Source organism: Rhinolophus ferrumequinum, chromosome 22, assembly GCF_004115265.2.
Source record: "Rhinolophus ferrumequinum isolate MPI-CBG mRhiFer1 chromosome 22, mRhiFer1_v1.p, whole genome shotgun sequence".
Lineage (NCBI taxonomy): Eukaryota > Metazoa > Chordata > Mammalia > Chiroptera > Rhinolophidae > Rhinolophus > Rhinolophus ferrumequinum.
Window position 1 is genome coordinate 31356580 of NC_046305.1, and position 26450 is coordinate 31383029.

General features: G+C 42.6%; 1 protein-coding gene across 1 annotated transcript in view; it reads left to right on the forward strand.

Annotated features, from left to right (window-relative positions):
- The window catches only part of SLC44A3 (solute carrier family 44 member 3), an 86601-nt gene that overhangs the window by 55482 nt on the left and 4669 nt on the right, over nt 1-26450 (forward strand). Inside the window, 2 exon segments of the mRNA XM_033092098.1 lie at nt 2982-3138; nt 6447-6533. Coding sequence (XP_032947989.1) covers nt 2982-3138; nt 6447-6533 — 244 coding nt within the window.

Below are 26450 nucleotides of genomic sequence, written 5' to 3' on the forward strand. Positions count from 1 at the left end.
CTCACCAGACCAATTCAGATTCAGATTTGGCCATGAGTGTGGGGGAGGGCTCAGGTAAGATGGCATCCATCTGCAGGCTGCACAGGAGAAGGACCTCTCACAGAGAAAATGGAGACTATATTCCAGCTCTTACCCAAAGCCACACACCTCATTTTGTCCCCCATATGTCTCCGACATCCCCCAAGTCACTGTCCTTCTGCTGAAGCCTAGGGTGATTGCCTGCAAGTGAGTCTGTGTGGGCCTTTTAAGAGGACCTCTGCGTTTCCTGCAGCCTTCTGTCCCACCCACACAGTCAGGATCCCCACTCTTTTTCACAGCCAGATGTTGTGGGTCTCCTCTTTTTGACACCAGTACTCTATGCTGGGAGCCTGGTGTGGGGCTGGGTACCTTGCTCCTCCATGGGGAACCTCTGTGGCCGAGATATCCCTCCCAATTTTCATCCTCCACATGGAGGTTTGGGGCCAGCCCGTTTCGCATCTTTGCACCTCCTACCAGTCTCTATGTAACTTCTTTATATCCTTAGTTATAAAATCTGTTCAGCTAGAGTTCAGATGGTTCTCCAGATTGGTTGTTCTATACTTTAGAACACAATTTTGATGTGTTCATGGGATGAAGCAATCACAGCGTTTATCTACTCTACCATCTTGGATCTCTCCAAAGAGTTCTTAGTGAGCACTAGGCTGGAACTAACTAGAACTAAAACTTGTTTCTAGAACCTTGAAGTTGCTTGCTTGGCTTTATTCTGTGTTGTCTGAGGGGCTAGTAGTTGCAAAACAGCACTTATGTATCATGACCTAAGATGGATGGGATCATTAAGCCCTTCGCCTAGCAACTTGAATCAATGCAGTGTCCTGGGGCTCTGACTCTACTTCATGGAGCACTCAGGGCAACCACAAGTTTAAAAGAAGGAGGAGGCTGGTCTCATGGGGCACATCCTCTCTCACACTGCCTGGGTCTCCCTTACTGCCACTACCCACAGAATGGAGTCGAAAGTGCTCAACACTCAGTACTCCTGGGAGACAGATGCATATGCCTGACTGGAGGCCCCAGCCTCCTTATAAGCACATCCCTGAGTCTCCTAATATACCCTCAGTGCAATGCCATCCCATAAGCCAAGTCTCAAAATATAGTTAAGTTTAGAGATAATTTTAAATTGGTTAAATTATTTTTAAGTCCAGAGTATTATTGTAAGCCTCACCAGGTATAATCAGATCCTCTTCCTAAAGGCAGGTTTTGCTGGCTATGAGCAAGACAGAGCGGAAGGCACTAGCTGTATACACAGCAGGGGAGGAATGACACATGCTGTTACCTAGGAATGGGGAAAGGGGTGTAAGAAAAGGTAGGGGCCTCAAAGACACTCCACTTACTTTTCAGGGCAGGTATTGAATGACTGCTGGCTCCGTGAGTTGGCCTGGGTTTAAAGAGCCTTCTTTTTAAATCGTCTCTTGTCATGTGATAACCCAGTTTCTGAAATCTTCTTCCAAGCAAGCCATGGAGAGCCTGCAGTCATCAGCAGGATGCATTATGGACTAGGGCAGTTGAGACTGTAGAAACTCCTCTGCCTGAAATGATTAATACCATCCAAGCGAAATCTTAGAAAGTTGATGCCTAACCCCAAACTTCAATATCTTGAGGACCAGCTCCCTAGGCTCCCATTCACAAAGGCCTGTGAATCTTTTGTTTCCCTACCAGATGGAAAGCAGGTGTTGTCCTCTTCTCCTTGCATCCCTTCTTGAGCACCATAATAACTTCTAAGGCACATAAATCTCCTAAATGGAAAAGTAAACATTCTTCCTTTTAAAAAAATGAGGAAAGGGGGAAAAATATGTGTCAGATTTTCCTGGCCTGTACTTCTCTTCTAGTTTATCAGATCAAAATAAATTCATATCAGCAATAGCCTCCCTGGTATTTCCTATTTTCAATAATATGGGTTGAAACACACTTCACCCTTTCTATGGGACAAATGGATTATAGTTATTCTGCTCCTGATCTTACTTTCATGCTCTCTTTTCCTTCCTGGATGATTTAAGTAACAGCAAAATACAGACGTTGCCAACTCTGGAAATATTTCTGGCTGCATTCCTTTTCCTCCCTCAAAACCTAGGCTCTTGTCAAAACCTTAATTCATGGTGAGTTATTAGCAACCAAACCAAGTTGTAGAATGAAATCCATTATGAAGAAACCAAGCTTCACTTGGAATCTGAGAAGTAGCTTCTCGGAAAGGGCCTCATTTTCTAGAACACGCATCAGCGGAATTCAGAGGGTCAGGGGAGGAGTTGTCTCAGCCCTCCCTCTTTTGTTTTATCCTCCAGGTTTGGTGTACCCATTTCCTATTTTATTTCTTTCTCTGCCTGTGAAACTGAATTTCGCATTCTTGGGAGCTGTGTCATGACAAGTCCCGTAAATGATTTGCACTGAAATGACCTTTAAAGAGCAGGGTAGAAATCAGCTGGATTTCAGGAGCCCAGAGCTGTCCTGAAGCCAAAACTTCCTGTCCGCTTGCTTTCAGCTGGAGCTCACTATTACCTCTCTGGCTGCAATCCTGATCATGTGATTTGGTGGTGATTTTAATCAGCAAGCCAATGCTGGCAATATTTACATATGCTAGTGTAAATTAAACCTTGGGGATTATTATATAATCTCCTGAAAATAAATGAGATTAATAGGCAATTTAAAGGATTGGTGGAAGGGGTAGGTGTTGTAAAGAGGGAACCTAGTTTATTTTAACTCATTAGTGTTTTTTTTTTAATTACTATTTCCTGTTCTGTGTTTGATTGTAGCATTTAGTGCCACCAAAAGGAATTAACTTAGCCCAAGAAATGATTTAACCTAGCTACCAAGGAGTATAAAATTTTTGCCAAATGCTTACTACATCACTACTTTGAAATTATTAGTACCATTGCTGATTTGAACCAGAGAGAAGATTTTTGTTTCTTTTTAAATAGTGTTTTTAAAATGCTGTCTTCCCCCCACCATCCAAGAAATAAAAATGACCCTTCTGATGGCCCAATCCTTTCATCTCTCTCCATTCTCTTCTGCTACCACCAAGGAACAGTTGTAAAAGGGTCATTTTTAATCACCATGGTGAGGATTCCAAGAACCATTCTCATGTACATTTACAATACTCTGAAAGACAAGGTAAGGCAGCACCTTACTACAAAGTTAATCACTGGAAAACTCCAGCAGGTCCCAGGACAGAAGAATGTGACCTGGGACAGTGGCTACTCTGAAGGCTCCAGTGTTCTTCAGGTCCCATCCCCCACCCCACCCCACCCCTCGCAAACTTTTTGTCCCGTCAGTTTTGTTTATGGTTTTATGTGTTTGCTTTTCCACCCAGAAGGTAGTGAAGGTGGGGAAGGAGCAGTTCTGAGTTAGGTCATTAGGTGGTTTCCTTCTTATTTAAATGCTGAGCAAATGGTAGGAATTCTTCAGAGGAAATTTAAACAAGTTTTTGTGAACAGTTAGATGCTTTTTTTAAAGTAAGAAAATACACTATAAGATAATAATATTTGTATTTTAATGCTAAAATATTCTCTGCCTTTTGGATTTCCTAGAGGTGCCATGGGAAGTTACTGGTGTGTGTGTGTGTGTGTGTGTGTGTGTGTGTGTGTGTGTGTGTGTGTATAGAGAGAGAGAGAGAGAGAGAGAGAGAGAGACACAGAGAGAGAGAGAGAGAGAGAGAGAGAGAATAAGAGAGAGAGAGACCATGAGTGAGAGAGAACAGTCTTAACGATGAGAAATGAATGGGCAAGATGACCTAAATCTCTGCTCAAAAGATAGAAAACTGTAGGGCTTTTGTGCCTGGGGTTTTTCTCCTCCTTGGTTTTTATTTCCATGCACATTTGGTTATGAATGCCAGTGGAAACCAACACACCAGGAAAACAGCTGTTCTCAGGGTGTTTCTGGCCCGGCCCGCCAAACAAGGGAGGGCTGGACTTTTCCCAACTTCTCTGTTCTCACACAACTCTAATCTTTTCCCCAACCCCACCTCGGCTTCACTTGGTCAGTTTTACAAACTTGTCCTTGGTAAATTGGGGAAATTTTACGTGTGGATTCCTTATTATATTTTAGAATTGTTTTTATTTGCTATTTAAAGCAGACATCTGAATTGTTGATATTTTAAAGTCCATAATCAAGATTTGAGATTAGTATATTATTTAAGAACAGTTGATTGAATTTCACATAAAGTTGTCCAGGTTTTTTATCTTGAAGTGCATGTGGAGCAGTTTCCTTAATCATACAGTGTTTTCTTGTATTTCTGTTGAAATATTTAGATACTAGTTGTGTGCCGCAATAAAAAAAGAACCAAATTTAACTTTTTTGGAAATAAATTCTGTAGTGAGGCTTTCAGGGCTAAACTTCAGGGATAAATTAGTCTAAACTTATCCTTTTTAGGGCTGAATTTCAAGGGACGAAAAAAGTACATTCATTTTGGTGACTTGAAGAGGCATTTCCACCTCCGGGCCAAATCTAGCCGCTCTGGCTCCTGCATTTTGAAATTGATCCTTCAATTTTAGCAAACTTGGAGAAGGATTTCTTGAAGAACAGAACAGCTTTTTATTTTGTGTGTGCGTGTGTGTGTTTGTGTGTGTGTGTCTATGTGTGTGTGTATGCCCTCCTACCTCTTGCAGCTGATTTAATAATTAAAATAGACATGAGACAGATTAATGAGAGAAAATGACCAAATTTAACTACATACATACCATGTTTCCCCGAAAATAAGACCCGAAAATAAGACTGGGTCTTATATTAAGTTTTGCTCCAAAAGACAGATTAGGGCTTATGTTCAGGAGATGTCATCCTGAAAAATCATGCTAGGGCCTATTTTCTGGTTTGGTCTTATTTTTCTGGGAAACATGGTATATATGAAAACTCCACATACATGAAATGTCAGAGACAGAGAGGGAAAATGAGGGAATATATGACATTCTGTGCTAAGGATGAGGCACAGCACCTTGGGACTTCAGAGGGGAAGAGGACAATTCACAGGACAATAAAGAGAACAGGTTTTCAGTAATTACAAGTTTGATGTGCCCTACAAATAAGTACAAATAAATCACAAAATATTATTTCTGGTGATAACTCTTGTTATTGGCAAGGCCCCTAATTTAAATTCTTTAAGGGAGAGGTAAAGGTTTTTTGTGAACCCAAGGGTCTCGATTGCCTTCAGCTCCAAATAATTCACATGCCAAAGTGGCACATTATGGGGAGAGATATACTGTGTGTGTGTGTGTGCATGTGTGTGTGTACAAATATAGAGACAGAGATATAGAGATATATATAGGCATTAGTAATAGATAATCATAAATTAACGAACAGTAGGAGACCTTGCCATCTCCCCTCTACCCACCCCCAAACTAGGTCTTAAACTCTGGGAAACCAGCCTTCCATAAATGTAAAAGAGAAGTCGTTGTGTTGGCCTCTCTGGCAGAGGTCTGAAAGGTTATTCATCACTCCCCAGATTTCATAAGGACCAAGGGGCCAGACTCCCTTTTAGTGATGTCACTGTTGGAGAAATGTGTCCTTTCTTAGGTTAAAAAGAAATGGTATTTCTCAGCAGCCTGGCAGCTTTGTACTGTGTCTACAATTTAAACATTTCACACAGTGATCGTGTGATCTTTCCTATGTTAAATGGCTCATTCACAACCACAGCCATGCTAAAAAGTATCCAGACGAAGTTTCATCCAATTGAATTAACGCTGGGACAAGAAAATGTCCATATAAGGCTGAGGCTGAGTTATTCCTGGGGTCCTCATATAGGACTATTTCAGGATTGTTTTCAGGCTTTTTACTTTGGGCTGTGGGTAAGATGCATTCAGTCACCCCCTCCTCCAAAAGTTTCCTCATTTACTCTTGAGTTATACACAAGTCCAAGGTATATTTCAAAGGACTAATTTATTCCTTGAAATTTAGCCCTGAAAGTTTCACTATAGGATTTATTTCCAAAAATGTTAAATTTGATTCTTTTTTAATGTGGGCACATAACTAGCATATACAAAGCATTATTTGGGTTTTTTAATTTTTGTTTTTGTTTTTGTCTTGGGATGTGAAGTTTTCATGAATATAAGCTGTTTGAAAAAGCAAAGTTTATCGTTGAAGACACTGAATAGGAGATGAGGGAAAAGAGATTTTTTTTCACTAGAACCAGAAGGCCTACTTTTTATCTTCACTAACGTGTGGACGAACTCTTTCCCTTTCCTCTGAGGTCAACAGCAGTCATAACAGCTGGGAGAAATTTTGCTCATCAGTAATAACAATAGTAATTAGTAATAGCAGTAGCATGTGAACAGTAGAAGAATTTCTCCGATACTAAATGAGCACTGCTACAGTGCTTCCCCAGGTATAACTCTCTAGGTGGAAACAGTGTGTGTTCACAGAAACTGTTCCTTTTCTTCCTTCCTGTGTTGTTTCTGACTCTGTTGCTTTGGTTCTGAATCTGATCCCAGCAGTGGAGTGCATGGGCAAGGAGCATGTTCAGATGTTGCTTCTGCTGTGTCTGCTGTCTTGACAAATGCCTGCACCATCTCAACCAGGTAAGTCTCCTCCCACGTGCCTCAGGGACACACAGAGGGGCCACTGGTGGACTCTGTCTCTTAGGTCAGGGATTGGCAAATTCTTTCTGTAAAAGCAGAGATTGGTAAATATTTTAGGCTTTTGGGACATTCAGCCTTGGTCAAAACTACTCAACTCTGCCATGGTAGTAGGAAAGCAGCCATAGACAAAATGTAAATGATTGGATGTGACTGTGTGACAATAAAACTTTATTTATAGACACTGAGATTTGAATTTCATATAATTTTCATGTGTCAAAAATCTTCAGGGTGGCCAGTTAGCTCAGTTGGTTGGAGCGTGGTGCTGATGACACCAATGTTGCCGGTTCGATCCCCGCATGGGTCAATCTTCTTTTGATTTTTTTCCCAACCATTTAAAAAAATGTGAAAATTATTCTTAGCTCTGGCCAGAGGAAAGCAGGCTGTCTGCTGGATCTGGCTCCTGGGCTGGAGTTTACATTAGAACCTTATGTTGTTGAAGCCATTCTTCAAATTCTAAAAGAAATGTGTTCCTTTTCAAAAATAAAGAGTGGAGGAGGCTTTAAAAACCCGACCATAATGAATATAGTATAGCAACTGAGAGCTAATTTTCAGTGTCTTCTCCAAGAACTGTAATTTTCCTGAAAAGGAAAAGAATCACTTCCCTAATTTTTATATATTTCACTAGTCTTTCTCATTCATGCTATAAATATTCCTTTAAAAAATTACATACTGTGATTGTTTGGATTTCGATTTTTTTTTCTCTCCTGAGTCTTTCAAATTGATGGAAATTTAAATATATATTTTATATTTCTGTAGATAATTTAGGAGATTTTAATAGCCCTTAGTCAAATTTACACAAAGTAATATTTAAGTGGTATTAAAAATACCTTTCATTATTCAGAAAGTGTAGTCTTCTTATAGTAAAGCTCTATTTTTAAGGCTCTTCTAAAGAATCTTGGAGTGTATTTTAGAATGTATTTAGTTTTCATTTGGATTACTTCAAACCAGAATGTATAAAACAGAGTAAAATACCACCTTTCAGAATGGCGGTTCCTATAGCAAGTCGAGCCAGACCCTATGACTGTCTTGTCATGTTATAATATGCCAGCCTCTCTCTCTTCCTAGAACTGTGTGCGCATATCCAGGTACCAATTTATTCCACAAAGATTTTGAGATACATTACAAAAATGTACTATAATAACATGAACATCAAGGATAAAAAAACATATAAATAGACTCGAAAGACAAAAGTATAGACAAATATGTTGACCACATGGTCCTGCAAGTTGCCATCCCTTCTCACTTCGTTGTGTAAATTGAGTTTCTTTCCGTGTCCCTCTTTCACTTATAGCTTTCAAACTGCCCCATGGAATCCTTGTGGATGCAGGGTCCACCACTTCAGTAAGGAAGATAGATGGGTGAGGAGGAGGAAGGGTGGGCTCTGCCCCGTACCACCACCCGACCCTGCCTTCCCACCAGAGCAGCTCCACTTTTATCTGGTTTAGGAGTGGGATTCCACAGAAGGTTTCATTCGAACACAAGACTCAGATGCTATAACACATTTGAAAACCACTGTCTCATGCCATGTTCATGTTTGTTTTCTCTGCCCTGTCATCCTGAGGGACATATTACCTGCATTCTGAAATTTCATCACCTTATATTAATCTAATAACTTTTACCTTGGGAGTTCAAAATGTTTCCAAGGTCATAAGTAGCTTAGTATTAACCACACTATAATTGCCATTGTAAAGGTGAGGAATCTTTATAATTGATGTACAATGGGAGTGACTGTCCTTGAATCACAAAAAAGCTCAGCTAGCCTTCATCCAGTTCATAGTGAATCAGTGTTGCAAACAGGGATCAGTCCTTTGGATTCTGATTATGGTGCTGGTGCACTAGGCCTTGACCTTGTTGATGGAAAGGTAGCTGCCACCAATTCAATGCCAACAGGAGTCCCCAATCTGGGATGCAATAAAATGAGAGATTTTATTCAGGAGAATAGTTTCCAAACTGGGGAACAACCTCCAAAGGAAACCGAAAGTTTTCTCCCCCAAGACAAAGGGGAGGCCCTCTTATGTAGAGAAAGTACCCACCTTGGTCCATGATTGGTCCATTTTTATGCAAATGAAGGATCCAAATTTGCACAGTTTGATTGGTCCAAACTTCACTGTCCTGATTGGTCAGAATCGCGTGTTCTGATTGGTCAGTAAAGATGCAGATAAAGAGATAGCTGAGCAGCCCCGATTGGACAAGGCAGGTTTCAGCTCATGGGTCCAAATATGATTCCACAAACTCCTTTATAAGGGTCAGCTCAGCTGCAGGAATGCAGTACAGGAGGCTTGGCAACCCCGTTTGTGTCTTTTCCTTAAAATGCAGCATGTATGAGAGGCCCCCTTTAAACAATGGCTGTTAGACCCATTATGAATTTGGGCCCAGTTAACCACAAGAAGTCCTTCTTGACAGGTATATTCCTTTTTGGGGTCAACAAACTAAACCAGCTGTCAGAACAGCTTTAACTTGGAGTGGTTCATACAGCTGATATAGGCACTGCCGGGAGGTCTAAGATTTAAAAGATTGAGAAAGCAGAGGAGGAAGAATGGAAAAGAAAGAGAAAGAATTGGTTTGAATATTGATCGGTAGAGAAAGGTCACCTCTAGTCTAAATCAATTTCTGGAAAGCAGAATGAAAAAAAGATTTTTAAGAATAAATATAATTATTGTATAATGGCAGTCAGAGCTATTGTCAACCTCATTTGGTGGTGGACAAAGGAAAGTGAGCTGAAAGTGAGAGAAGGAATTTAGATTAGCCTTTTGAAAAATTTCCTGGCACTGGAATGAATTACTTGGGGAATATTTATCTGGAAATCAGATTTAAAAGAGCTGACGCCTATTTCATTTTCCTTGTTTTGTGCAATAGGAGCTGGGAAATGCTAAAAGAGAGTGATATCCATTTGTTACCACCAGAACCCAGATGTTCTTAACAGCAAGGAGATTGGTTGTGTTTCATCATTGCTGCTTAAAAGCCTAGTCTGTCTTCACTAGTCCTGGAAGGGAGGTGGGTGGCAGTTGCTACATTTTGTAGACACCTAGCTTAAGGCTCTGCATAATTCCCTTTCAGAGTGGGGGATGCAACCCCACATCTCATCATCTCTCATTACTTATATGTCTGCATCATACATACCAGATGTGTGTAAACCTGAAAAAAATTATATGTGTACCCCCCACACATTTTATTATCCAACACTCATTTGTTTATTTATGCTGTATTTGAACATTTGAACTCAGGCATAATGGGGAAGGGGACTGTGGTGAAACAGAATTAATTACAAGTGAAGCAAAGTCAGTCCTTAAAGGAGCTGACAAGGTAGTCTGAGGAGTAGGGTAACAGTCGGAGGCATTTGCATGAGACATTTATATAACAGTACAGAGAGGTACATGTTTTAAGTGCTAGAATGAGGGCTGTGGAAATTCAAAAAGGAAATCTTGGTAATTCGGGAGGTACTTTGACTTGGTAATTAGGAGATGCTTCTTAGAGGAGGTTGGATTTGTCAGACCTGAGCATAAAGCATAACAGGGGGTCACCAGCTAATAACAATAGCAATAGCTGAGGATTCTTGGCACTCACTACATTGCCAGTGGTGTAAGCACTTTTCCTGCATTACATCATTTGTTAGTTTTCAACACAGCCCTTTGAGATAGCATCTCCGATTTACAGATGAGGAAACTGAGGTTTAGAGAGGGCACATAGTTAGTGGCAGAACTAGGATTTGAATTCATATCTGTTTTGCCTGTGACATCCAAGCCCTTAACTACTATACATTTTTAAACAGCCAAAGAGGGAGTCACAACCACTGTCTGGGGTGGATCTCTTCAGTCCAAGCCATGGTCCAGAGAAGTCAGCTTGTTGGAAGTTGAGCAAGGCTTGTTAAAGGCAGATTTTTGTGAAGGAGGACAGGAAAGGTATAAGGATATTGATGGGGGTGAAGACTAAATCATGCAATTATAAATCCAGAAAAGGCTTGTCAAGAGGTCAGGCTTCACCTCCTCCCCTCAGGCAAGTCAGTATCAAAGCTTCTGGGAGGCCAGGTTGGCTTCTCAGATTTTCAGGCATGGAGATCCTGCGACTTCTCCTTCCCTTCCAGCATTTCCAGGAGCCTGACTGAGATGTTCCCTTATGGGTCTCTGCAAGCTAACCCATCAGCAAGAATGGCACATTTCTTACTGTTCCTTATGTGTCCACACACAGTTCCTCATGGAAATGTCTCCCTAAGTGTACATCTCATCCATTGAGGATACAGACCTCTATCCCAGCTCTGATGGTGGTTTTAGATTAGTGTTCCTCTGAGTTTGAAACCCATTGGTGGACCACAGGATTCTTCCTGGTGGTTCCAAACTGATCTGGATGTTGCAGAATGTCCTTTCTTCAATTCTTACAGGCAAATGGCAGAATTTCATGGATTTTCATTTTCATTTTCACATACAACGAAGGTCTATTTACCCATCAGTAAAGTAGATAGTTTGTTACTAAAGCTTACTAAAATGTGTTATTTAGGAACTAAAATTGGTGTTTTACTTAGTTTTCTGAGGACTCAAATTCATTATTCTGTTAAGACCTCTGGCTGCTATGGTGATGGCTGGCAACCCTGCAAAGCTTGTGAATTTTGCAAATTGGGGAAAGAACACTTTGCTATGGGTATTCCACCAGCATTGCCTTTTGTTGTTCAAGTGCCGTTATTCTTGTCTTAATTGACATTTTACTTTAGTTGTTCATTTGGCTCTTGTTTAATTCATTATATTTCTTTTTATCATATTGAGCATTTCATTCCTCTTTAATCCTTTGTTCTTTGAGCAGAAGTGGAAATGGGGTAGGAAGTGAGCTGTGGGCTGAGGTCAAACAAGTTTGAGGACTATTTCCATGCCAGCCTCCTGGGAGGAGCTCCCAGTAAGGTGTAACAATTGTGGGCTTCTTTGTGGAACTTCCGTGAATTCTTCCACCTTGCTGAACCTCTGCAGAATGAGGAGGTCAGTTTAAATGAACCTGAGGGCCTCATGCGGCTTTCTCAACCGAACCTTCCTGAGGTGCCCAGTCAAGAGCTGGGGCATGTGGTCACCCTGCTGCATTGCCACTGTGACATGGTTTGTGTGGGATGTGGGGCAGAATGGGGAAAAACGTGAATTGTGTGTTTTCCTGTCATGTGGAACATGATTGTTTTTTTCATGCTGTACTTATTCATGGCGAGGACTTATCCTGGGATCACAAAGATGAGTAAGGTTTCAGGAAGCCTGGTCTCAAGGCACCAGAATCTTGGTGAGTGGACTGAGAATGTGAGTGAACAAACAGGAGCCATCTATCTGCATCCCCTTATAGTGATTCTCCCAATATTGCTGCTACAGGGTGATGACAATCAATAAATAAAATAACTGGGGATGAGATTCTGGTAAAATGCCAGTCACCTTTGTCCTTCTCAACAGTGGAGGACACTGTAATGTCCAATAGCTTTCTCATCCCATTTCTGCTGTATGTCATTATGCAGGGTAGTTGGGTGCCTGGTGAATCTTTGCTGTCTCCCAGTCAGTGATTTGAGTAGAGGATGAGATGACTCAGATGTACGTGAATGCAGTCCATAAAGCTGCCAACCTCCTCGACTTTGGCATCCAACTAGATATGATATAAGCCAATGCACAGATTACTGCCTCCTGCCATTTGATCGGAAATGCTGCAGCTTTCCGTTTTCCTGACAAACAAATAGACTGGTCAGAAAGGCCCCAGATAATCTGGTTGAGTCCAGTGCAGAGAAAAACTTGCTGCTACTTGGAAAATACACACATCTCTCCCTTCCCTACTTCATAGCCCCTCCCCAGCCCATGCTGCCTGCCAATACTTTGTTTGTACAGTGCACATAATGTTGGTCTCTGTCTTCTAAGCCTTTGTGTCAGACATGACTTTGTAATATCTCAAAGCCTTCCTCCCCTCTCCCCACCTTCCTTGCAGTTAGCTTGGTTTCAATGATTCCCTTTCTTGCGGTTCATCAATAGTAAAGGCACTCGGTGACTTTTCCTTGTCGGGTTTTGATTCATCCCAAGCCAACTGGCAGATCTCCAGTGACTCCTCTTCTTTCCTCTCCCTGGAGCAACATGTGCCTCTCAGGGGAAAAAAAAAAAATGAATATTGTGCAATTTATCTAACTAATGCAATTTATCTAACTAGATTATGGCAATGATATGAAAGTTCTTAAGAGGACACAGTTCTTTTGGTAAACGACGTGCCACAATAGGTACCCTCATCACAGAGCATCCAGAGAGCCATGTTTTCAATGACAGCAGCGGTTCTGAATCCTGTCGCCCCCACCAACTGGTTTAGAGCTATTCTAGGGCAGCCAGCTGATGATGAGAGCCCCAGACAGATGCCTCCATGTGTGCGTGTCTTAGAAAGGAACTCGCATGTGTGTCAATATGATAGTTTGCATCAAGGCCCATTTAAAGAGAATCGTAATCCCCACAGCTCAGCTGTTTTGTGGCAAATGCTGCTACCCTGGCTTTAGATAGAAAGGAATTGAGACACCTATTTGTCAGAGGCCCCAGACTGTCTGGGAGAAGACTAACTATATCCTCATGTTTCCTGGTGCCTGGCTCAGAACCTGTTGTGCTTAGGGCCGTGGCTTCATGTGGCTTTCCTGGGAGCAGCCTCTCTGGAGCCTAGCTCCCACCTGCTGTGGGCATGTTGCAATGGTCAGGGCTCAGAAGAGTGAGACCCTAAAGCCTCTTCCCCAAGTGGGCTTTAGCACCCTCTCCTCCTTTTGGGGTAGGACCCAGTGAGCAGCTGCCATCTTAGGTTGGACTCTGAGGTCCTTCCTGACTTGAAATTCTTCTACCTTGTCAGAGAGGCAACTAATATTTGTTGAATAAGTGATTACCTCACTAGAGGGAAGGGAGGGTAAGTTATGCAATGGGCCCTCAGCCGATTAGGAAACCCTCCTGGGGTAGGCACCTGAGTGTTAGGCATTAATTACTTTGACTTCCTCTAAGGTGTGCAGTTCCTGAAGACAAGAACCACTTATGGGCACCTACACGTACCAAGCACTGTGCTAACTACTTTACATGCCTTCGTCTTCACAATGATCCTGTGAGGGAAATACTGTTATTATCCTTTTTCTTTTTTAAAATAGATGTTGACATGTAGGTTCAGAGAGGTTAAGTAGCAACCTGCTCTAGGTTAGACAGGAGGACAGTAACAGAGCTAAGTGCTGAGGTTTTAGAGACCCAGTGAGTCATTCCTTCTTCCTTATCCAAGTTCTGAACAATTATGTGACACGAGTCAGGCAGATGAAGATTAAAAGTATATTCTTGATGTCTAATCAGCAGGTGGGAAAATGCATTGTAGGAGCAGCTTATTGATGTTTTACCCCTGAATCAGAAAGATCAGCCCTGGGTCCTCCCTGTAAACTAAGGAGCTGAGAAGGTACATTCTTGGTGACAGGCTGTGCTCTGCTACTCCCTCCAAACTTACCCAGCCCCTTAAGTTTACCTCCTCCTCTGGGAACGAATAAGATGTATTACCCTAAAGGAGGTCCTTGGCCATGGAAATATAAATACAAGGTTATCCCACACTAAGAGAGGTCGTGGAGCAACCTCCCTTCCTTACAGCAGAACCTTGGGTCCAGAAGGATTGAGGACCTCAACCAGGGTCACATAGTGGGTAGAGCTTGTTCTGATTCTTCTCCTTTCTACCTTGTATCTTCTCTCCCCCTTTGAGCTTCACTGAGACATCTGGGGACAGACAGCTATGTCAGATGACACAGTATGTTGCTATGAGCCACCATGGCCTACGTTTTAAGCAGAACTCTGTGCATCTCCCCGATCCCTCAGGCAACATGGAAGTCAAGCCCATGCTCATAGGGGCAGAAGTGTGGGGAACATTTGGTTTCTGAGAAGGTTGGTGTCTTACCTGTTATTAATGGCACCACACCCTGAGTTTCCTTCTCCAAGTGTCCTCTCTTCTTCCTTCAGCCCTCTCCTTCTTCCAGGAGACATTTGTCCACAGCTTATGAGAGCTCCCTCTTCCTCACTCCTTCCCCTCCTTGGACCTGGACCATATATCTATTTTTCCCAGAAGTGTGATAGAGTGGGAAGAAGGCATACTTTGAGGCAGACAGGTCTGGGTTTGAATCATAGCTCCTCCACTTATGACTGGGACAGGTGACTTCACCTCTTTTAGGCTCAGTTTTCCCATACATAAAGCAAAATTCTTAACACCTACATCACAGGCTTTTGAGAGGGTTAACTAAGCTAATACATATAAACATAATAGCATAGTGTCTGGCTCTCAGTACATGCTCTGTACATGTTAGTTTCTTTTGTAAGGGGAAGGAGAGGGTTTAGGTCCTTTACTTTATTCATTCACCACATATTGGAGATCTACCCTGTGCCAGACAAAGTGGACATAATAATGCCTATCTCCCAGGGTTATTATAAATAATTAAAGAGATCATATTTGCAAAGCTCTTAGTTTTGTGCCTGGCATGTAGAGGTAGATAATTAATCAATGGAAGTTATTATTATCAACCCATGAAGTGTAGGAGCTCTGATTTTATCACATGCATTGAGGACTGATTTCCTCAGGTTACTCATGACGTCTGTTTCATTAGGGGCATATCAGCATCCATAAGAAACATCTCAAAATACTCCTTTCTCTTCCCCAGCCCCACCCTGGACAGAATCCCTGCAATAATGATTTGTGGGGGAGTCGAATTGCTAAGAGTGGCCCTCCTGGTCCTTACAGTCCAGAGTAATGCCCAAGTTGTCCCCTTGCAAAGGGTGGTGGTGAGGGAAAGCCAGCCCTCAAATCCAAACCTGTGACCAGGAGACAGATAATGACTGTGGTCCGAGGCTAAGGAATCATGCCCTGCACAGCATACCCATTTGGCCCCTTTTTTCTGCATCTCATTTTCTTTCTCTCTTCACTCTAATTTTTCAGCAGGTAATGGCAGTTGTGTCTGTGCCCAGCAAGGGCAACTGGGACTATTTTTAACAACACTGGTTCAAAGGGCATCTGATCCAAGGAATCGCCACTTGCTTAACTCTAAGGCTCCTTTCACAATCCCTATTGTTTTTTGTACCTTTCATCATGACATGCTCCAGGTACGCTGGAAACATTCTGAGGGAGATTGCCTGTGTTTTTAACTTCCATCTATGAATACTATCTCTGGAGTCAGCAAAATCTGATTACCTCAAATAAGGAAGCAGGTGATACATGAAAACATTGGCTCTGATGATCAGTGTTTGCTGTGGGGCCGTGGCAGTGTGGACAGATGCCCTCGTGTGTTCTTTCCATCACAGGCTAGTGTCGGCTGTGGGTACCATCGTCTATGATCACAGCCAGGGTGGGGGCTGGTGGGGGCCAGATGGGGGAGGTAGGTTCTCAACATTACCCTAAGGGCTTAAGAAATGTAAAGATTATAGATTCATTTTGACATTTCCCAAATTCATTTAGTGTGGAAATGAAATTAAATCATAAGTACCTCCTACTCCAAATCTAATTCTTCCTTGTGACAGACAGCAGGTTTCTTCATGTGATTTCTCATTGTCTGCTTCTGGAACTGAGTTTTTTCAGAGGGCTCCAACTGCCTACCTCTGAATCCCACACCCTACCATTATACCTTGCCAGACAAGGTGCTGGCTGTGAGGACATTTCTGCCCTGTCCTTCCCCAGCTGTCTTTGTCCTAGACATTAGACATGTCGGGAGAAGGAAGTGATTGTTGGCCAGGGACTAGAGAATGCATTCATAAAAAGGTAAGAAGAAGGAAAGGAGCTATGAGTCACAGCTCATAAACTCATAAGGGAGTAAAAGCTGCTTTGATGCAGCAGTCAGTAACTCATGTTCTGTATAAGTTAGAATCTAACAATGCTCTGGGCTCCCAGCGCCTGAGTCTCGTCTTTGAGTGACTTCCACATAGGTGTGAGTCTCAGCCACAAATTCAGTTGTGCAAGAAATACTGTCCCATGTCTCAAACTAATTTCTGACTAGGAGCTCTCATTTCACTGAACTGGTAGAAATTTTAATAAAAAGTTCTTGGGGGACTATATTCCTCCACGGGGTTATAGGAGGTATCAGGTGTCCCCAGGCATTAGTACATACAGGTGGCCCTTGAGACATCCATCTTCCTATCTCCTTGTCTCCTTGAGGCCCTGCTTGGGGAACAGGAATCTTCTCTAAGACCCCCACCGTCCTGTCTGCCTAGACATGCTAGTGGTAGGGTAGCCAACCCTCCTGCTTTGCCTGGGACTGTTCTGGCTCTAGCACTGAAGCCCCCAGTTTCTGGAACGCCCTCACTCCTGGCACACCTGGACCCTCGGAGAGGGCACTTCCCTTTAGAGTTTTGACATTTCTCCATGCTCTGCTAAAAAAAAAAAAAAGCAACCTGTATCCCTGGTCAAGATCCACGCATCTCCTCTCCCTCCTTCCCCAGCCGAGGGGTATCTCATTTTCTCATCTGGGAGTGAAGGAGACCTGCATGCTCACCTGCTGCTCCCCAATGTTTGGTTCACATTGGGAGTCCCCTTTCTTCAGCTTCTCTACTGGTAGATAAGGGCTTAAAGAGCTTAATATTTTGAAAAGCAAAAGCCTATAAGAATTGTGACTGGGTGTCTTCCTGCCCCCACGCATTACTAGCCCCCTAACCTCATCTTGGGGAATGAGCACAGAGCCTGAGTCCTGCTTGAGTGGGGAATTTGGAGAGGAGGGACGGAAAGGCAAAAAGGAAAAGAAACAAAAGTCAGGAGAGCAAAGTAAACCATCAAACAGATATTGGGAAGAGCTGGACAGTCTTTCTGCCATTTAGTCTCATTTGTATGGATGTTTGAGAAACAAAGTCTGTGAAAAGTAGGAGAGGAAATGATTATGAGAATTTTGGTTCAGTTAGCTTGCTTATCTAGGTGGGGCTAGAAAGTTCCTAAAAGTTTTGGCAGGTGGATCCAGGCTTTGACGGTCCTTCAAGTGGTTTTATCTTCCCCTTCCTTTTGCCTTATATAGAATGCCTCAGTTTCATAGAAGTATGGAGGGGAGAGGCATTTGCTAGACTTGCATTCCTCCAAGGAGGAGACAGCTGAGGCCAAATGACTTCGTTAGGATGCATCTCAGTGTGGGTGAGAAGGGCGCTCTGGGCCTGTTTGCCATGCCCTTGTCGTGCCTCCATCAGCAGGCAACAAAGAAACTCAGTGGGGTTCCAAGAACAAAGTGCTACTGACCTGGCTCAGTGCCCTGCACTCAGCCCTGAGCTTGGCAGAAGCACAGCTGTCATACATGTCTGTGGATGGACGAATGATGGAATATGAGAGCCCACACTTTCTCAGCACCTACCCTGGTTCATGCTGCCTTCACGCAGCCTTTAGCATCTGTTAAGAGTAGCAAGGAGGCAACAAGGAAAGAGGAAATACATGCTCAAAAGAGCTGCCCTTTCCTGTTGGTGCTGCCCTAACAGCATCTGGGACTGATGGAAGAGAAACTGTTTTCCGTGCAGAAGTGCCAGTGGACAGAGGAGGCTGACATGGAAGCTTCAGAAAGTTCTGTTATTATAATGAGTGTCTTTAAGCAAATGCATTTTCTTATCAAAGTTTTTAACTGCATGCTGGACCAAGCTATGGTACAAAGCTAAATAATGACTCCTGACAACCAGTGGCCTTTCAGTTGTAAGATCCGATCAGTGGGCCTAACACCCCACGCCCACCAACAGTGTGCCCATGGAGGAACAGACACCTGACTTAAAATTATTTCCCCAAACACGCAATATATGAAAACATGTAAACATTCCCATTTCTGCTCTTCATCTTCTCTTTCCCATTTTCTCGGTCCTCAGCTTCAAATCAGAGATCTTTGATATCCTCTAAACTCAAGAACCAACCTCCTAAAGTCTATAAATAATACAGCCATTATTCAGTTCTTATAGTATCCCAGCACCATGGGAAACATTTTACTGACACAGTCTAAGATTATCCTCTCAAGGATGCTACTGTTATGCGGTTGTTAACTATTATGCCACTGTCCAAATGAGGCTGAGGTCCAGAGCCCAAAGAGCTGATCTAGGATTACTAGTTCTAGCCCTACTATGCGGTTATTCATAGGACTCCACCAACTGTGGCCTTCATGGCTTCATTGTGCTGCCTGGAGTTCCTTGTCAAGGATAAGGGTACATAGGAGGAAACCAATGGTCTTCGCTAACTAGGGCCAGACAACCCATCTAGTTTATCTTCTTTATAAGGCCTAAAGTCAAAAAACAGTGTGAGCCTTTCCCATCCCTTGCATTTCCTATTTCACAGGTCCACAAGTTTAATTTTGCCTTGCAGAGGACCAAGCCTCCCTTCTGCCTCGCTCATTCCTCCACTAATTATGCCTAGGTCCCATGACGTTCGCAGTGGCAGAGCCCTGTAACTGTGACGGGCTCACTGCACTGACGCAGCCCTTTGCAGCCCTGGGCCCTGCACCACCTGCCTCGTTAAGAATCATATCGTTGTGTTGGTATTTTCACTGCAGAGTGCAGAGCTTTCTAGCACGTCAGCGACGGGCCAAGTTCAGCAAGATGCAGTTGCCTGATTTGGCTTTTTCTGGATTTGTGGGAGGAGGGGGCACTGGCTATGAACTCCCTAATTCATGTCCCATTTCCATCGCTTTTGCCTCATGACTTAGCCTGTTGAGATTTCCACTTCCTTGTCACTAAAATGAGAGCATTTTGTTTCATGAGGTTGCAGTACCTTTTAATCCTAACATTCTACTGAAGGAACAAACTGACTGTCAATCAGTTTGGATTTTGTATGAAGAAATATGTTTTGGAAGACAACCTTGATTTGCCAAAAGCACCCTCCTTTATCTATTCAACAAACATTAGCCTTGCAGAGAGAGCTGGGGTCTGGAACAGCTTCTTGGCAGAAGAAACAGCATCCTGCGGGGCAGTATGAGGTGCCGCTGGTATAGAGCAGGTGTGTGTGATGATAATGATGGTGGCAGTGCTAGGTACACTTCGTAAAGGAAATGAGACTGTCATTGTCCAAGAGGCTATAAATGTTTAAAACCCCGACAAAGTCAGAATAACAATGAAACGCACTAAAATCAGGAGGTGGGAGAAAGTGTGAGAGGACTCATCCTTTACTATTCATGCTGCCTAAACTTAAGACACAGTGTTAAGAAAAAATAAGTCCTCTAACCTCTTAACAATTTTCATAATGCTTTTAGAAAGATTTTTTAGAAACTTAAGTCTTGTGTGTGAAGATACATTTGCCTGAAATTCAAATATTCATTCAGTGTCAGTTTAGTTTCATTTTCTTTTGTTGAAGTCAAATTACCATTAGAATTTTGTATTTAAAATACCATGCAGAGCATGGTTGCATTTTTATAATTTATGTTCACCCACTGTCCCTCCTTCCTTTTGTCTGTGGATACTTGCAGAGAAAGGTTAGGTGAAGTCATGTGATAGTAATTTCTGAGGAGTGGAATCGGAGTGATTTTCTTGCTGTCTTCTTTGTCTTTTTCTATATTGCTTGATTTTTTTAATGATGGACATGAAAATAATAAAGTCATTATTCCAAAAAATAAGCAAAATATAAGTAAATTTTAAAAGAGCACACAAAACAGCACTGCCATGTGCCTGGCTTTACAGGCAGCAGCAGGTCTCAGCAAAGGCATGATTCTTCTTCCATTCGGTCTCCACCTCATCCCAACCCTGGACGGGACTGGCAGGTTTCCCCATTCATATCTCATTGGATTTTGGCAACTGGTGACCAGTGAACTCTTGAACTGACCTGAAGGGTGAATGCCAGGCCCTGCCAGGCCCAAGGGCTGTTTGCACATGATCTCCTTCAGCATGTGTTTGTAATAAAAACACAGCTTGGGATGATTCCTGCAAGTTTTACTGTAGGTCCCTTGGATGTATGGGGATCTATCTGGGTTCAGACTTCGCTGTATTTCTTTCAGTTCTGAGGAAAGGATGAATACCATGTTGTGTATTCATTGTCCATTTTCTTGAGTTTGTTTTAGTAGTTCTTGTTTTATTTTGAGTTGATAAATATCGGAACTTTGTTAGGATGGCCTTCCAGAAAAAAAGCTGGCTATTCATGGTATGAGTTTTTGGAAATACCTTCCCTCCTATACGGAGGAAAGCACTGTTTACTTTTCTGAAGAGTCAACAGAGACTGGGGTTCATAGTTCCTCCACCCAGAGAAGAATGGCTTCAGTTTACAGGGAGGACAAATGGCTGCCCTTAGCTGAGGAAGGACACAGAGCTGAACTGTGCTGGCTTCAGTTTTGACTTAAGGAGCAAAAATGTTCTTTCTGTGTAAAAGCTGCGATTAGCATTCTTGGATAACTCTCAAAGTAAATTAAAGAGGTAATCCAACTTTTCCATTCCCTAAAAGTATTCTTAAATCTCTTACATTTTTCTTTAAAAAATAAAAATTTTCTGTGAAATGGGAATACTAATATCCATGGTGATTATTTCTCTGAGTTGTGAGAAACATATGAGATCAAATAAGATCATAACAGGAGGGTGCCTGGTCCATTAAGAAGTATGCATGGACATCGAGCATCTTTATGTACAAGTAACTGTAGGGCTGGCAGGCACCTTGACCAGCAACAGAACAAGGCACCTGCGAGGTGACATTACTTAGTGGACGCCACTCACCAGTTTTTGGAGGCAACGTAGTCAGAACCCAATCTCTTTCCACTAAGCCATCCTGCTACGTCCTTTGCTCTTTTTAATGACACATCTCATGAGTGGACACTTTATGATTTTAAACCCTTGGGAAGGAGAAGCACAAAGTACAGCTCAAACTAAATGTTTTCTGATGCACCTGAATGAGTCAGAGAGCCATTTCTGGAAAGTGATGCCACATGGGTCGCGTGTGTGTGCACAAGGGGGAATGCTACCTGACATCTCTGTGCCTTAGTTTCCTCACCAACCTCATCACCCTGTTGGGGTTGTAAAGGATTAAATTAGTCAACGCATTCAGGGGAATATAGAATACAGCCTGGCACATGGCATGCACTCCTTAATGCTTGCCATTATTATTATTTATTCACACACAGAAGATGCACACCTGCTTACTAAGAGCAAGAAAACAAAACAACAAAAACCAGAAACAAATTAGGAAGCTACTGTCAGGTCTATGGCAAAAGCCATTTGGGACATATCACTAAGGCATCTCTTGAAGAGGGTTGGAGGAAAGCAGAATACCTGGAAACAGTGACAATTCCTAAGACTCTGATTTTCTCCCCAGAGAAGAGCTCATTTTCTTTGGGCCTGGCCCCAGGCTTATGATTGCTAATGGAGCCAATGTGCTCAGTGGGTGGACAGTCAAACAGCATTTATGTGGAACTCAGGCAGAGCCCGGTAGGCATTGCAAAGGTACTGTGTGTGGCGGGCCAGCCGCCACAAATCGAACAGTACCTGAATGGGGGAGTGGGAATGAAAAGAGACACTCACACAAATGATGATGCGGCCAGTCTTCAGTGATCCTGAAGCGCGGAGTTTACTTTCCTTTACCAATTTATACCACCTGTGTACGTGCAGCTTAACAATCACGAGTGTGCATTACCTCGTTGAAAGTAAAATTTTCAACTTTTACATATGAACTACAGACTCACTGAAACTTTCCCAAAGTCATTATCTCAATGACAAAGCCCACCAATTACCCTGATAATCATCAGTGATCTGTGTCCGGGAACTGGCCGTTCCCACCTCATTCCTTAGCAGCTTGCAAGCACCCTCCAATTGCAGGCAGAGACAATGCCTCAGGAACTAAAACTGAGCCAGTCTGCAAGGCTTCAGAATAACAAGAAATCATGGCTCCCCACAACTGTGTTGGCACTGTGAGTGAGTATTGGGAGGTGCAGGGCTTTGTAGCTCCAGAGAAGATGGTGATGAGGGGAGACCTGCCCTGAACCTTCACAAGGCAGCCTGGGAGAGCTCCCAGAAGCACAGGCTGAAAATCACACAAGTTTTGAAACTTCCTATTGCTTCCCTTGCTCTACACGCAGTATTTCAGCCCCACCAAGGTCTGGCTCATGACTCCTCCAGACCTGTTTCCCACCACACTTTGCTTGGCCCAGAGTCTCACTTCACTGCCTTTTCCTGCTGCTGCCTCAGCTCTCACCCACCCCATTCCCTGCAGGGGACAGCAAACTTTGGAGACCAACTAAGTGCCACTTCTGAGAAGAAGTCTTCCTAACCACTGCCCTCCGCCAGGCCTCTTCCTCCCGGTCACCCCCAGCCAGTGTTTCTATTCCGTGTTGCTCTCACATTCATACTTTAGTAATTGTTCATTGTTCACAAGTTTTCACAGCCGCACAGGACCTTCCTCCTTTGTGTCATTCCACCCACAATCTCCTGCCACTTGTGACAGACCTTGGTGGACAGTCCATGAAAGTCTGAAAACTAGTCAGCCTATACCTAAAGGGAGTCTTAAATCCCAGGTGAGGGAGTAAGAATGAGGACCTAACGTTGAAGTTCCATTGTCAGGTTGGGAACCCTTTCTTGTATCTACTTTGTATTTTTATAGCTTCAATTTTAAGATGCAGAAATATCCACTATTTGGTGATGATAAAGAAACGTGCACACCGAATTGTGGCTGGTAATAAATTAATAGTTTGATAACACTATCTCTTTTTTTCTTGCTTAAAGATAAGCCTTCAGGATATCCTGATTAATTTTTGCAGCTAACAAAACATGTCGTCTAATCTTTATTATATCCAGTCCCTTCCACATATTGTTGAGGTCTGCAGGTTACCTTAGCATGTTCATCCTGAGTCCTGTCAGTGCAGGCAAATACAGATGCTCTGAGTAAGGACTTACAACACTGAACCTTTAGTGCAGTCCATCTTCCAGCTGCCTGACAAGGAAGCAGCTTCTACTCAGAATAAGTGAAAATGAGCTAATGCCGAAACTGCAGAAATTTTCAATCCTTATCCTGTCTTGAGTGATTCTTCCCTCCTCCAGCTATTCGTTCAGACATTAATTCTAGGCCTTTGTCACACTCAGAGTTGAACCTGTGGTAAAATGCTAATGGGATAGTAACTGCAGTACGGCATGCATAATTGCCCAATCAGAAAATGGTTTGAATGCCCTCTTTCAGTGACACATACATGAAAGAGAAGATAAACGGTTATGGGCCCAAAAAATCTGTGGAGTCAACACATGCATGAGAAAGTACTATTTTAACTATTAATCATTGTAACCAAGGACCAAAATCTATTTTTATTGATATGAGTAGTGGTGCTAAATTGATTACAAGGCCATGGTCTATAGGTAAAGAAGTCCCCATAAAAACTGTCTTCTCCAGTGTGAATCAGGAAGGACACTAAGAACCTGAAGGACACTTAGAAGGGGAAGTGATAGAGTGGTGGACTGAGGACAGAGCCTAAATGCAAAGGAAAAGATCAGTTGGCATGTGGTGGAACTGCAGCAGCAAAGAAAGACCATGTTGGGGCCTGGAATGTGGTCTGGAGAGCAAGTCCTGCCCTTCTTGGGTCCCTGCGAGTGGGAGGGATTTAAGTCTAAGGATAAAGAAAGCAAGGCTCCTTTCCACACCTCCTCAGTGCTTACAGAGTTGCTTGTGTTTCCCAGTTCTAAATCATTTTTGGTGAGGTCTGGATGATAATAACAACCCTTTATTATATGCTTTCCATGTGCCAAGAGCTTTACTAAGGGCTTTATAGGGAACACGGTCTTTAATCCTTCCAACATCCCTTGGCAGTAGGTGCTATAACTCACTGTATAGATAAGGAAGTTGAGGTCTGGAGAGGTGAAATCATTTGCCCATGACTGACAGCCAATGGTAAACTGGGATTTGAACCCAGAGATTATCTGGCTACAGAGCCTATACTTACCTTAACCACCACGCTTTTAAATAGTATTTTGTTCTAATGAAAATTGATAGTGTAATGTCCAGAAGATTAGAGAAAACAAACAAACAAACAAAAAAAAACTCTGATTTACCAGGAGACTGGGGAATCAACCGTGATCTTTTTTTTTTTTTTTTTGAAGATTTTATTGGGGAAGAGGAAAAGGACTTTATTGAGGAACAGTGTGTACTTCCAGGCCTTTTTTCCAAGTCAAGTTGTTGTCCTTTCAATCCTTAGTTGTGGAGGGCGCAGCTCAGCTCCAGGTCCAGTTGCCATTGCTAGTTGCAGGGGTCGCAGCCCACCATCCCTTGCGGGAGTCCAGCCAGCAACCTTGTGGTTGAGAGGATGCGCTCCAACCAACTGAGCCATCTGGGAGCTCAGCGGCAGCACAGCTCAAGCTGTCCTGTTCAATCTTAGTTGCAGGGGGCGGAGCCCACCATCCCTTGTGGGACTCGAGGAATTGAACTGGCAACCTTGTGGTTGAGAGCCCACTGGCCCACGTGGGAATCGAACCGGCAGCCTTCGGAGTTAAGAGCATGGAGCTCTAACTGCCTGAACCACTGGGCCGGCCCCTTGACTGTGGTCTTGGTTTCCAGTTTGTAAAAGAATGATAATGCCATTCATCACCCCCACCACCCACCCTACAGATGTTTTTTTCAGGATTAATGAAAGTCATCAGGGCTCTGAAAACCTTAGATGGTTGAAGATGCTTAAACAATGAGCAAATGAGTTTCCACATCTTTCCTCAAGACTTAAGTCCCCAAACTGGGGGCAGCTTTCAATAACAGCCGTTTTGCATTCACTCAGTTCTAAATCAGAAACCAAAAGTTGTTTGGGGATTAAGGCATTCCTGAGGGACTTCATCTGACTAAGAAAAACCTCTCTGAGGCAAGCAGGGAAGGTGTGTACCCACCCTTTTGTCTTTTAAAAACTGAATGTTCCTCTCCAGTTGGCTTGATGAAAAGGGAGTTTGGTAAAGTGGTGAGTTCATTCTACTGTTTTACTCCCATGCTTCTTACTCCTCTCCACCTCCTCCATCACTTACTCTAATTAACACTTGTGTTGTTAGGGGCTGAATTACTGCAACAGACTCCAAACTGGTTTCCTTACGTTTTTGAGTGGGTGTGTGAAAGGATTAATTTGTATATCACGAGATGAAAACTTTAATCCTTTATCCCAGGCAAAAGGAATGACAAAACCAAGCAGGTAGTATTGAGTGTATTTTTCCCAAGAAAGCTATAAATTCTTTGTTGTAAACTTCAGTACAAGTAGTATTTTTAAAGATTTAAAGGGAAATAATAGATTTGTTTTTTAATGATCATAAGGGGAAGATATTTTGGAAAAATGACCCAAGAAATTGTGTCATGTGAACATAAACACACACACACACACACACACACACACACACACACACCCTATATACCCTCTTTGATTTAGTAATCCCATTTATGGAAATTTATCCTTAAGAAATTATCCAAAATCAGGAAATTAAGATGTTCAGTGTGTAGTTTTTATGATAGTAAAATATTTGAAATAGTCTAATATGCATGCCCAAGCTGTGTACACACACAATGCTGATAAAATATATATTTATTAAAAATTAAAATTATAAAAGCCATGGAGCAACACGAAATGTTTATTATATGAAGGAAAAAGTCTACAGGGACACTGTACCATTTAAAGTCTCTATTTTTTCATTTCTAGGATTTCTATTCAGTTTATTTTCTACTCTGCCTCTTCATTTTCACAGCATGCCGTTCATTCCTATGGTCACTATTCCTTCCATTATCTTCTTGGCATCTTTAACATAGTCCCTGGAATACTATATCTTAGATTGTTCTCAGATTTTCTTGGGTGTTGTGCTGTTTATTTCCTTGGGTCATCTGTAAATTTTTCTTCCTCTTCTTCAAGGGTGGTTGTCTGTGGGACTCTACCCTTCCCTGGCCTGATGTGGGGGAGGCTTGGGAAGGGAGGTATGGTTTTCTTTTTTTCTTTTTTTAAGATGGAGTTTCACAGTGATGTCTTTTTTTTTT